Here is a 13,469-nt window from a genome sequence, read left to right on the forward strand (position 1 = left end):
CTTTTGAAGCGATCGGAACACACAAATGTAGCCACCCACCTCTAGGAGAAAAACTGAGCTGCAGCCCTGGTGAAACATAAAGTTTATTTGACTAAAGTGACGCAAAAATTCTTAAAGAGCTCTTTGGCAGCAGATTATCTGGAAATCAGACCATGTGAGGGGGACTGGTGTACAAAAACCTCCCCAAGATGCTGAGTTGCCCACAGGCTGCGTTCCCGAGCCGCTGCAGTAAATGTGGGTGAAGGTTCCTCCAGCTTGGATAACTCCAGGGAAAGCGCTTCAAACCCGGCCGAAAGACAGGTAACAAAAGACTTTACGATTTTGTTTTTTCACACGCAGCTACCTAAAGTACTTTGTGAAATTCGGACGGACTCCTGGAAGGCTGTCAGCAGAGCCTACCTTCCGAAGCAAGCAGACACCAGAGGTTCCTTAACTTCTCCTTGCCTCTTTCCACTTTGGCTGTAAAGCCTGAAATGCTGATGACACTTTCAGTCCTATGAATGTATTAATTGCTTCGTTTTAAAGTTAACTTTTAAGGTCTTAGAGTGATTTCTAAAACACTGGGGAAAAAGGACATCTAGCAAAGCTATGGAAAACAAAAACACAATGATGTATTAATTTTTGGTGAAAGTTTACTTTGTCTTTTATTTATTTATTTATTTATTTTTATGCTTTTGTTTGCTTTCCTGCTGTTATATGCCTTTCTCTGTCTCGTTCAGGCACTTGTCCAGCAATTACGAATGTTGGGAGTCAAATGCCTGTAGCTGAACATGTTGTGACAGTCTGAAATCTTAGAGTCTTGGCAGTCCGCATAATTGCATTATTAAAGCAGGGTTTATATAAAGTTTACCAAAATTAAAATGAACTATAATGAAAAATGGAGAAAAGAAGCAGAAACTGAAGCAAAAAATCATTGCAAATCATTTACTTTAAAATGGTAAACTTTATTAACCAAATTAAATTGTATTTTAAAAGGCAAACTGTGCCAGCACAGTAAATTATCTAGCTCAATGGGACAGGTTTATTATAAGTAATAAATCTGTACATAAATATATGTACAGTCAATCATGTTTACTGCTGAAACTGGCTTGCTGGGTCAGTCCAAGTAAGACAGAAGTTGAAGTGAGGAATGCAGTGTAACTGGCCATATAAATAGTCACTTTTGTTGTGTCAAGAGAGCCTGGGAAGGAAAGGAAAGTGCATTTAATGCCTCTGGATGCTCTGGAGGTTTGTGACATTTTGTAAATGTGGGCTGTTGGCTGTCAGGCATTTTAACAGGAAGGCTCTCACGCAGCTAGGCGTCATCTTCTGTGCTTTTGATGAGTGAATTGATCATAATTGTCCTGGAGAGTACTTCGGGAACTTGGCAAGTGACCGCTGTGGGACTGTTTGGTAACCGAACAGAGTGGTGAATTTCAAATGGTTCTACAAATTAACAAGAACTGACTCCAAACTGGAAATTTAATAAAAACCCTAAGCTATTCCCACACATGGAAATGTGCAGTGTATTTAAGCTCTTTCCTGTTTCCGTCCAAGGAACTATAAACTGCTGACTTTTCATTAGAAACAGCATTAGAAGCTGAAAGAAACGTTCACTCTGAATCCCGGGGTCCCCTCTCATGCTAACATTTTAGCTCTTTTCCAAAACTGAGTTCCTGCAGCTCTGTTGAGCTGGCAGTTCGTGGCTTTTAGAACTGACACGACATAAGGGAGCCGTCCACGGGATGGGTGTTTCACAAAGCACTTAGGTAGAGCTGGGAGCCTGAATAAAGGGGCTGTGTCTTGGAGACAGCCATTAGCAAGCGTCCTTCAGTGAAGCATCATCTGGTGGCTGTTTCTTTGCTTTCTTCAGACAAAACCATTCCAATGCTGTGTGTGTGTATGCTGGCATATACGTGCAGCCAGTCTGTGACTTCCGAGTGTGCAAACGGGTCTTTTACTTGAAGCACTGTGCAGACTAACGTGCCTATGCAGTTATATCACGGAGCAGTGCCCTGTTCCTTTGGTGACATTTGCTGTTTTACAGCCCTTCCTCCAAGCTGATATAAATAATTCGAGGAAGACTACAAAAGGAATATCATTCCCTCCAAGCTTATCTGTTTCCTTGCACTCCATGTGGACACTCTCAAGCCAATAAAAATGCATTTTCCTCCCCTCTCTCTGCTCTTTAAATAACTGTCCTCAGCTTGGCAGCATTCCCACTCCTATACCGCACCTCTCTTCTCCACACATTTCTCCAGGTAAAATCTCTCTTTTCTGCTGACTCTTGAATTTCAGACCGAAACATGGGCAAGGTGATGCCGTAAGCCTCACAGTACAAGTCGATACTCCCCCAGAACCGTTGTTTCCAGAACGATTTCCACATCTTACCTATACTAAGCCTTATCTGGGCACACACGAGTTAACTGGAGAGCTCACTCCTTGGGCTGCTCCTGCCTAAGCAGCCTTTTATTCCCCCAGAAGGGTCATTGTCTCAGGGGGACTGCTGGTCGAGTACAGTTCTACTCTCCTTTAATGAGAATGGGAGCCAGCCCTTGGAGGAGTGCAAGTGTTCATATACAGGCCCAGTTTGCTACCTACATACTGTAAATTTCTTCTAAAATAAACATCACAGTGATGTGCAGAAGTGCAAGACCTGCAATGTATGGAAAAAATTCACCGGATCCATTAATTTCAGCATGTTTTGATCACTCCTTATCCCAAACCAGTTTTGATTCTTTTAAAACAGACTGGAGAAGCAAACCAAAAAAAAAAAAAAAGCACCTGAAGAGCTCATTTCTCAGTTGTTGTGCTTTACACATGGGCTTAAATCTGCTTTGCACGTAACATTGATGTATCATCTTGTTATGTATTAATGAATATCAGTTTTTGAAACCCGAAATACAATCTGTCACACTTCCTACCAGCTCACCTCACGGAAACAAGTTAATAGAAAAGGATGTTCTTGGTACTCCTTTATTTTTGATGAAATAAGTACATGTGAACGTATTCAAAAGCATAAGTTACTATTTTTTTGAGTTATGAACTCTAAATGAGACTCATCAATGACAAACCAGGTAAAATTCATTGCAATGTAGTGCAGTCTAGTTTCAACATTTAAATGGCCGATATTTTCTTTTTTTTTTTCTTACTTTTTTATTTTCTAACAGCTCCCTACAGTACAGGAGCATCTAGGCTGTCCCGTAATAATTTGATTAAAGGGTTACTCCCGGCCTGTGCAAAATCAGGATAAATATGAAGCCTCTATACTCCTCCACACCACACGGCAGCAAAACAGGCACTCCCTGACTCCCTGACCCCCAAGAGCACAGGAAAAGGACCAGCTTTTACAAGGTTCCCCCTGCCATCCCAGTCACAAACCTCCCCCATGCAAAAAGGCAGAGTAGGACCAGCGGCAAACAAGACAGCCTTTTTCTGGGGGGATACCTGACTTCTCTCTTGTCACACAAACCTCTTGTGTCATCTTCTAGACAAAAGGGTTTCCTTGGGCTCCTTCCATCTATATGCGACTGCCTGTGTGACCTGCGACTTCGTTGCAGGGCGTAACGTGCACTGCAGCAGCTGCACGATCGCAACGCTCGTCAGTACTGGGTGATGGCAGTGAGATGTAGGTCAGGTTAGCAGAAATCATCTCAACGTTCAATGCTGTTTGCCAACAGCACAGATTAACTTTTTGTCTTAAGAGTTCCGAGCCGTTTAATTTTTTGCAGGTGCTAGCATGAAACCGGCCAGAAACAGTGCAGCTGGAGCGCTGGCACTGGTGGCAAGAGGGGGAGCTTCACCACGGGAGCGCAGCTGCAACCCAGGCGGTGGCTGGTACTCGGCGAGCGCTGCTTTAAAAAAAAATAGCACATTAAAAAGGAAAATAATTTGTTCAAAGCGAAATGTATGCAAATATACATTTGCAACTGTGCGAATCACAATGTATTTGATCACTGGGAGGCCAGTAACGATTGCTGCAGTGGTGCACAACAGGAACACGCCTGAAGAAGCCTGGTGCTGCCGCCACCAAAGTGTTCACCAGGCGACATCAAGTTTTGCCTCCCTTGGAGCATCGGGTATTTGCTGCACCTCAGCCTGATTGTTTTAGTCCCCTAGGCACATGAAAATCAAGTTTGTCCTTTAAATATACAGAGGATGGGAAAATCATTTTGTATCGAAGTGCTGGGAAGATTTATTCCATTGCACGGCAGCGCATTAAAGGAAAGGGATTCCCACATTGCCACGAGAGGTCACTGCATGCCTCCAGAAATAAAACAAGGCAATGAGACAACTCCGAGGCTCCCTGCTCGGAAAGGAACCGGACCCCAGGCCAGGGATGCTCCTCTAGGACTGCTCTGGTAGAGGCAAAGGAGCTGAGTTTGTGCAGCTACAGGGCTGGCTGAAATTCAGCTCTGTGTAGGAGTAACCAAAAATTACAATTTATTTAATATTTGCCCTATGCGTTGGTGGCTGCAGCCAAGCCCCAAGAAGCACACGGCTTGGGTTCTCCATCCTAGCGCTCCCATCGGGTGAGGCAGAGCTGTGAGCCCAGGGCAGAGCTGTGGCTCTCTCCCTGGATCTCCTGGCTCAAGGAGGGGACAGGACAGCTGGCAGCACAGGGACAGCTGCCCACAGGACAGCAGGGGCACCAGAGGGAGAAAAGCCTCAGGCACGAAGGGTCTCCAAAAGAGCAAGGTCACACTTGCAAAACAAAAGAAAAAAGACAGCCAAAAAGAGCAAAGTCACACTTACAAAACAAAAAAGGCACAGCTTTCTTTCTTTTTTTTGACTTTTTTCTTTTTATCTTCAGCTAACTAGGTTGGTGATAAGAAGCCAAGATGAATTTATGTAAGCACAACCTTTGCAACAGCTCAGATCAAAAATCCGTACTAAATTGCCATTCCTTACATCATCCGCTCTAAAGGCGTGTAACACTAGGTCCTGCAGGGAGATGGGCACGTGTAATTAAATGGAGGCTGGGCTGGGCAAAATCCTTCACTAATAGCATAATTTTCTCCTGGCGATTGTCCCTAATAATCCTAGAGTACTTCTCAACTCCAAGGGCTCTACTTCTGCCACTTTCGCCACTGTTTGTAGCAGTTGCAAGAAAAAAATAAAATAATAAATTACATTCTACATTCTCCTGCTTTTTTTTTTTTTTTTTAACTGGATAATGAAACCTTATGGGTGTGTTTTCATGTGCCAACTCTGCTTCTGTGAACACTACTGCATAGCTCTGGAGTCTCACTGCAGAGATTTCCCATGGTAGCTGACGAGCTGTAATTCACTTTCAGAAAGAAATAGTTCAAATTCCAGCTAAAGCCCCTCAAAGCGCACAAGTCGTTTTGCAAACTTGAGGCTCAAACTACTGAAAATTCTACCTAGCTATGTAAAGTGATGTGATATTCCTCTCCTGTGTTCTGCAAAAGGAGCTTACATTTGGGTAAGACAACGACCTTGTCACAGATCCAGGAAACCAACGATATCTTCAACAATCTTTCCTCGGCAGGAATGTGCCAAGAAGTGTCTATGTGCGGAAGCAAAATGTTTTATAAATACAGTAAATGCTTAATTCTCAGGTGTGGAAAATTCAGTCTCACAAGATAATGAAGTTAAATCAACATCCTTTACTGCTTTCCCACTTATGAGTAAGAGGTATAAAGTCCAGAAGGGCTCAGGTTACTTTTCCATATCCCTATCTTACACTTAACATGCTCTGTCCACGATGGAGAGAAGGATTGGCTGTGGCTTTTCCTAGGATTTTCATGTTGCTACCAGTGGCAGCACAAGCTCTTTCAGGACATGTGGAAGGTTTCGGACTCCAAAGACACTCAGGTTTTATAGTCTTGCAGGTAAAACAGAAATTACTCTTCTTTGCCGTAGTATTTTTCTCTGGAACCCTGAAGATGTTTCGGTCTTTGTGGATGATTAACTAATAGTAGCAAAGTGCTGCAATTGTAGGAATTATGCACTGTTATACACTGCTTGCTGTGTGATGAAAAGAACATTATCACGGTGAGCACAGAAAGTAAGCGGGAACAAACGAGAGGTCTCTGGCAGTTACAAAAATACCTTCGAGGGACTTCTCGCTGGAGAACATCCCCTGCAACCGGATAACTTTCCTTCTGCTTGCTTGTTTAGGAAGAGCCTTAGCAAACTGTCTTTTTACAAAACTGAACGCTGGCAAAAGACGTGAGTTTTAATAGCTCTGGCAGTGAGCAACCTCTAGCGATGAGCAAATATTATACCCTTGCTGCTCTAGTTTTTCCAGCAGTTGAAAGTGAAATAATGCTTATCCTTGTGCTCAGGATGTTGCACTGATATTTACTGCGGTACAAAATGCTTCGAAAAGGGAAAATGAGTTGTAATTATCATCATTTAGTATGTGGGGGTATCACGGCTTGCTTGACACTTTCCTAGCCATAGAGCAAGGTTAGTGCATGTGCAGCACCAAGGCTCAGCTCCTATTCCGACATTTCATTAAGGGCAGCTGGGCATTCACACTACCTAACAAACGAGCAGAAAACAGAACGTGACCAGAGGAATCACGGTCCTTTTTCTGTTCTTTTTATATTCTCAAAGAAAAGTTAATTGATCTCTTTTTCATTTCTGAATGACTGGTTTCCCCTGCATTCCTCAGGTAAAGCCAGGGATTTGCTCAGTGCCTGGGTTTTTGCTGGCAGCAGGCAGTCCCTCAGGAGCAGCACCCGGTGCCCTTCCCAGGGCTGGAACCACGGCGTGAGCAGACCCGAAGAGAGTGAGAGATGCCTTTATTTCTGCGAGGAGTTAAATAAAATGGGAGACAAATTTTGTCCTATGTAGACCCCAATGCTAGTTCTTACTGACTCAAAACAATCAGACTGAAGACTCCCGGTCTTTTTTTTCCCTTGTTATTAGAACTGACTGAACGTTAAAAGTTAGCTGATGCAAAAGCACTGGCATTTAAATACTTTTCTAAACTTTCATTTAAGCCTTCCGGATCTGCTTCTAAACGTGGCAGACACAGTGGGATTTCTAAAGAAATACGGTCATAAAATGTAACTTGTATATCCATTGTTATCTAAGTATTTGTTTAATTAATTCTGCTCTCTTAATACTGGATGAATCTAAAAATTAATGGTAGAAATCACAGTATGAACTTACGAAAAAGCAAACACAAACCAAACAGTACACTCCGCCCTGATGTGTGCAAAATGGGAGTCCCATAACCTCCTGGTGTGTGAAACCAGTGCTCGGTACCAGCTCGGTACAACTCGGTACCAGAAGACAGCAGGACTGTGACTGCCTGCGAGTTGCCCCACAATGCATAAAATCCAGCAAATCTGCTGGATATAACAGATTTGCTAGATCTGTTATAAGCCAGGTACACCACCTGCAGCTGTAGGAGAGGATGATTGCTTCTTTCCTTTCTCCGTACACAGCTGAGAGTTTTGCTGGTACATCCTGAATGGATTATCTGCTAAATATCACATTGCGTGCTGTGGTGGTTAATTATTTCCAAAAGTAATTTAATCTCAGAACCTGTTACAAGTGCTGGTAACATGAAATTACCAGCATCAGTAAGCCCAGTAACAGATTTTTTAAAACTATTTTTCATTTCTTAGATGGTGTCCGTGCCTTCAGTCTGATGGATTTAAAAATGGAGGGGGAATTCTAAGAGCATTGGGAATACAGTGGAAACAAAAGCGTGGGAAAAGAAGCCACGCGGCCGTGCTGCTGTCCCTCTGCAACTGAGCAGGACAAAGCTCGGAAAAATGGAAAAAAAGGCAACGAGCAATGAGACTCAGCTGCTGACTTCCAAGAAAGATGTCTCAGGCTGCAATGAAGAAGATGACTGCAGAGAGAACGAACTTCTGATCAGGAACCCTAAATCTGCCCTGCGGCTAGTGGAGGATGGGAACAAAGTCCATCCCAGCCAGGGAGATAAGGAGGAGGCAGCTCCGATCTCAAATGGCTACTCAGGGGTTCAGAGCTCTGGTCCTTGCAATGGGATGGGAGGGGTGGAAGATGCCCAGTGCACTGCCCCCGCAGCCACGACCACCACCACGACCACCACCTCCACCACCTGCAGAGCTGAGGGCCAGCAGCAGCTGATGGAGCTGGAAGACAGAGAGACCTGGAGCAAAAAAATTGACTTTCTACTCTCTGTCATCGGGTATGCAGTGGATCTGGGAAACGTGTGGAGATTTCCTTACATATGCTATCAAAACGGAGGAGGTCAGTGACCGGTTCTATATGTTGTTTTTAACATCCTTGCTTAGAAATGAATGAGTTTAGCGGCTCATTTTAATACCATACACGACAAATGAGTAAGGGGAAAATACTTTTCGAGCAGACGGAAAAACCTAAGCAACGGGATAGGGTAGGATATAAAAAATCAGTACAACTAGAAACTGAAAGCTGGTTAGGTGCAGAACAACCTTGCAGGAGAAGACACCCAAGCCCTGCCCAAGGGCTATCTACAACCACATAAACAGATGTGTCAAAACACTCACCAGGAACACTAGGACAGACTCACTGACATTTCAGCCAAAACACAAATCTAATCACGGAGAGCTAGGACAGCAAGGACTTTTGCCTCCCTGATGTACGCAGGCATTCTACTGAAGTTAATTATTTTTGTCTATATCTCACAATTGTATCCATCACAGAAGCAGTAAGGTCTTTGTGAACCCCACCTATACTCGCTACAGAAATGTGAGAAGCCTGGCCTGAGTGCTGCTTTGCATTCACACTGCTGCGCAGTTACCCTGCTGAGAAATCCCAGGATAATTCAGCATGGCACACTGGCTTGGGAGGGGATATGCATTGTCCCTGGGGGATAGGAAGAACTCTGTTTATGGAGTGTTGGTACTGGTGGACGAGAAGTCCTATGAAGAACTGTAACCATCTGCTTGCTTTCTTGCAGGAGCATTCCTCATTCCGTACACAATCATGGCCATCTTTGGAGGTATTCCTCTCTTCTATATGGAACTAGCGTTAGGACAGTACCACAGGAACGGGTGCATCTCAATCTGGAGAAAAATATGTCCCATTTTCAAAGGTAATGAAGGGAAATGGAAAATTACTACGAACTTTCTGAATAACTGAAAGATTTTTCTATAAAGATGACGTTTCTGAGAAAAAAATCTGAAAATCACATAGAGCAAAGTAAGGCTAGTTCAACACAAGATTCTGGCTTTACAAAGAAAGCTTTCATAAGACTTTATGTACATATCTGTAGGTGTGTGCCTGTGCTCTCACATACACGTGACGTGCAACTCTCCGATTGACTACAGAGAGGCCAGTCCATTTTGTCTGACCCAAGCTTGAAAAAAACAAAACAAACAAACAAGCAAAAAATTAGTTACTAAAATAATTATAATATTACTGAACCCAAAATTAAAAACAAGAAAGAAGAAAGATCCACTACTTCTGTTTCAAAGATACAAGGAAATGAGTCCCTGTTTGCAGTCTTTTAGAATAGAAAGACCTATTCTACATGCTTGTTACTCTTGCTAGAGCTCTGGTCTTTTTTTTTTTCCCCTCTGGGAGTACAAGATGGCAGTTTCTAAATTCCACATTTTAAGAGCAGATGAAACAAACTATTTAAGCGTATTTTGTCTTGACTAAGAATGCTTTTTTAGAATCAGAGCCTGAGTGTTTCCGAAGCCACAAGAAATTCCAGTGTGGCAGACACAGGACAGGGCATGTGTGCCTCCTGCAGAACTGCCTTATACAATTACTAACTGTAGTTGATGTGAATAAACAATTCCTTCTTTTCTGTGGCCCAAAACTCACTCGCTTCCTGGAATTATTTCCTACCTTACTAGGAATCGGCTTTGCCATCTGTATAATTGATCTTTACGTGGCCTCCTACTACAACACCATTATGGCGTGGGCCTTTTACTACCTCGTGTCCTCCTTCACGACGGAGCTGCCGTGGACCAGCTGCACAAACGCCTGGAACACAGGCAATTGCACGAACTACTTTAGCAAGGACAATGTCAGCTGGACCCTGTACTCCATCTCTCCTGCAGAAGAATTTTATACGTAAGTGCATGTAAGTGAGGACAGTAATATCAGACAGAACGGTGGAACACGTAGCAAGGTTTTCTTTGGAGGGGGAGCAGGGGTGTTTAGCAAGAGTATTCTTTTCTAAAGTATTCAGATAATCAAATACTTGTAGGGGTATGTATGCTTAGGGTGTGTGGGAGGGTGCTCTGTATTTTAGATCAGAGGTTCGCAATTTTCTGGCCTTTATCAGCTGTCAACACTTATCATTTATCATCAGTGGTTTACCACAAATGTCAAGCTTGTAATTAAAAAAATCCCAAATGATATAACTCCGAAGGCTACTTATCAAGGCCTCAGGACTACCTGTAATGCTCAGACCACAGTATGGGACTGCTCAAAGCATACTGAACATAAGTATTTGTTACAAAAATATCTACACTGTGTTTTTCTTTCCTCTTTCAGCCGCCAAGTTCTACAGGTGCATAGGTCCAATGGGCTGGATGACCTGGGGGGCATTAGCTGGCAATTGACCCTCTGTTTATTGTTAATCTTCACCATTGTATACTTCAGCATCTGGAAAGGGGTCAAAACATCTGGCAAGGTGAATGCAAAAGCAAGACAAATCACTTGGTACAGTATAGCCTAGCAGCAGTTCTAAAGGAGCCAATTGACACGACAGAATTATCCCAGACTGCCTTCACGGCAGGGGTTATGGCCTCGTGTATTCGGGAAGCTCTTACCGCAGTGACTGCAACTGTTACCCAAGTAATACACCACCAAGTAATTACGCCACCTTTCTGTGGACAAGAGCAACCCTGCCCAGAGAAAGCATGGGTATTTATGTGCCAACTGCCCATTCACAGAACTTTTGAGAAGTTCACATGAAGATGCTATAAATGCTAAGAGTTATCAATTGTTTAACTTCTTACCATCTGTTAATTTTCTACCCATGGCAAACGCTACCTTCATGTTCCCCTCGCAGGTGGTGTGGGTGACTGCCACATTCCCATACATCATCCTCTTTATCCTGCTAGTGAGAGGTGCAACTCTGCCCGGAGCCTGGAGAGGTGTCCTCTACTACCTGAAACCTGACTGGCAGAAACTCCTGGCCACTGAGGTAAAAGCATTATAAAAGGGCAGGGATTCACTTTCAGCCACGCAGCATGGATATCAGCATGTATAAACTTTAGTGCCTACTCCCAGCATTGAGCATGATTACACACACGTCTTAGTTTGGACTCAAAAGCCTGACTTCATGCTTTTGTTTAAACAGTCATGCTATTCTTTCCATAATTATATAGTGGCTTTTTGTTTTGTTTTTAAGATTAGACAGGTTTCCTGGTTCTATTCTGCTACTTAAGCCCACCATCAGTTTAACTCGAGCTATTAGGGAATGGCGAGCAGCCTGGCATCGAGCAAGAAGCTGTTATGATCCCTGCTACACTGCAACACAGTTCTTTACCTACAGCAGTCACACTGAGCAAACTAATTTTACTAAACCCTAACATCTGGATTAGCCGCAGGTTTTCTGCCCGGGAGGGGAGAAACTGGCAGACTTCCCCCGCCCAGCAGTGGCTCCAATTACCCGTACTTAAAGTGCAGTTACCAGAGCTGAAACTTAAGATCTCCAACCGGTGACAGCCGCTGGCAGAAAAGCCCAAGGAGTCTCCAGCTGCCAGCTAACACACGACTCAGTGATCAGTGGATACGTGCGAGTGCTCTGGAGAAGGAAGAGGTCAGTTAGGCCTGCGTACACACCCAAAGTTCTGAAAGAAAGGAGGGATGAGGACAATACTGAGCTAACCACAAAAACCCCTTCCAGTATCTGATTTAGCTTTGAGCTCAGGGGATGACAAGCAGTCCATCAGGCTCAAGGCTGCGCTCACTCCGCTGCTTATGAAAGTCTCTAGTGGGGAGGGTGAGGGAAAACCCCCAAAGCAATAAATACCACAAATACAAAGATAAAAAATTCCAATGTTTGCAAGTCTGCCACTGCCCAGCTGATATGGAGAGTTTTGAATGAAGAGGAAATGAAAAGACACCAGTCTCTGATAAAGCAGCATCTCCAATAAGGGACCACATCTTCTGAAAAAGCAATAAAGGGCATTGATATTGTATTGGATGTATCTGAAGTGAGGACAGCAGATCGCAATCTGTGTGTGCTGGACGATGACAGAGTTCTGTCTGTGGCTGATACGGGATGGCCTCACGCGATGGAAGAGAGTATGAGAAATGAGTTGTAATGAACTCCAGCCTTCAATCAAAAGAGGAGAGACGAATGCGGGCTTTCACCTTCAGAAAGAGAGCTGATATTAGTACTTTAGGAACACTACTCGCTAAGGCTGTGGCCACTTTTCAAGTACAACAGGCTTTTCATAACAAGATCATCACACTTGCATCTGTCATGGCTACAACAAAGCTGTATTGAGTCCTTCGAACTAGAACTGCACCCACACTGTCACATGTATTTTAATGTGTCGAGGAAAAATATAGGCAGCGATCATCTACTGCTTATCCCAGAGGACTCACAGCCAAACCCCAGACTGCTCCACAGCACACGAGATTTGGAGGAAGAAAGGTGGCCAAGCCCACCATGAAATCACGGACAGAGAGTTTTATATACATTCCAAAAGCTACGTTAATCTGATTACAGGCAAACCACTGTGAACTAATCTAAGATACTGTCAGAAATGAGTACTTAAAACAGCGTATAAAGAAATACAGTAACATTTTATCCATGGTAAATTCCTTGAAATAAATCCTAATTACATCACCAATGAACACAAGCATAGCAAAGGCATGAAAACTATAGTGGATGTTAGTACCTGTCTCAAATCTAAAAAACAATTCATATTCCAACATACTCTTTTAACAAAATACTTCTTGGATCAGGACTAGAATACAGTCAGAGTAGTGAAACACAATTTTGTATGGCTAAGTGATATTGTGAATCTGCCAAACTCATTCAGTCTGTTTCACGTCATTTCTTCTTGACTTCACTGTTTTTCAGGTTTGGGTGGATGCAGCAGCTCAGATTTTTTTCTCCCTTGGTCCAGGTTTTGGGGTCTTATTGGCTTATGCCAGCTACAACAAGTTCCATAACAACTGCTACCAGTGAGTTCTAACTTATTCTATATGTAAAATTAAGTATATATATATAAGTGCTTGTATTAATGAAAAAGAAACACGGTGCTGGTGAAAGACACTGAATTGCCAAACCTGTGTACACATAAATCAGACAGTGCTGTAACAGAACAAAAGTCCTTATTCAAAGATTCTGTAATCTAAAACAGTTTTCTCTCTGTTTGCCTACCCCAAAAGAGAGAATCTCTATCAATTAGAGCAAGGAAGCTTAGATGTAGAAATGTGCCAAAAGAAAATGGCACAGTCCTCTGACAAACAATCAGATTACAATTACTTATTCTCAGCAGTCGGTATGGATATGACTTTAAGTCTTGAGCTGAAAGGCGATTTGTAGTTGTTTCCTTGTT

The 13,469-nt window shown here is 43.2% G+C and overlaps 1 protein-coding gene across 3 annotated transcripts in view; it reads left to right on the forward strand.

Annotated features, from left to right (window-relative positions):
* Positions 1-13,469, forward strand: part of SLC6A4 (solute carrier family 6 member 4) — a 26,191-nt gene continuing 12,722 nt past the window's right edge. Inside the window, exons 1-8 of one of the 3 annotated variants that reach the window (XM_083806438.1) lie at positions 3-300; positions 6,623-6,739; positions 7,587-8,199; positions 8,891-9,025; positions 9,795-10,014; positions 10,441-10,579; positions 10,961-11,095; positions 12,989-13,092. In XM_083806438.1, coding sequence (XP_083662564.1) covers positions 7,737-8,199; positions 8,891-9,025; positions 9,795-10,014; positions 10,441-10,579; positions 10,961-11,095; positions 12,989-13,092 — 1,196 coding nt within the window. In that variant the 5' untranslated portion in view covers positions 3-300; positions 6,623-6,739; positions 7,587-7,736. Of the gene's footprint in view, positions 301-6,622; positions 6,740-7,586; positions 8,200-8,890; positions 9,026-9,794; positions 10,015-10,440; positions 10,580-10,960; positions 11,096-12,988; positions 13,093-13,469 lie in introns of all 3 variants that reach the window. The other 2 variants (XM_083806439.1, XM_083806437.1) reach the window with 2 other exon arrangements.

The sequence above is a fragment of the Anser anser genome, assembly GCF_964211835.1.
Source record: "Anser anser genome assembly, chromosome: 20".
Classification (NCBI taxonomy): Eukaryota; Metazoa; Chordata; class Aves; order Anseriformes; family Anatidae; genus Anser; species Anser anser.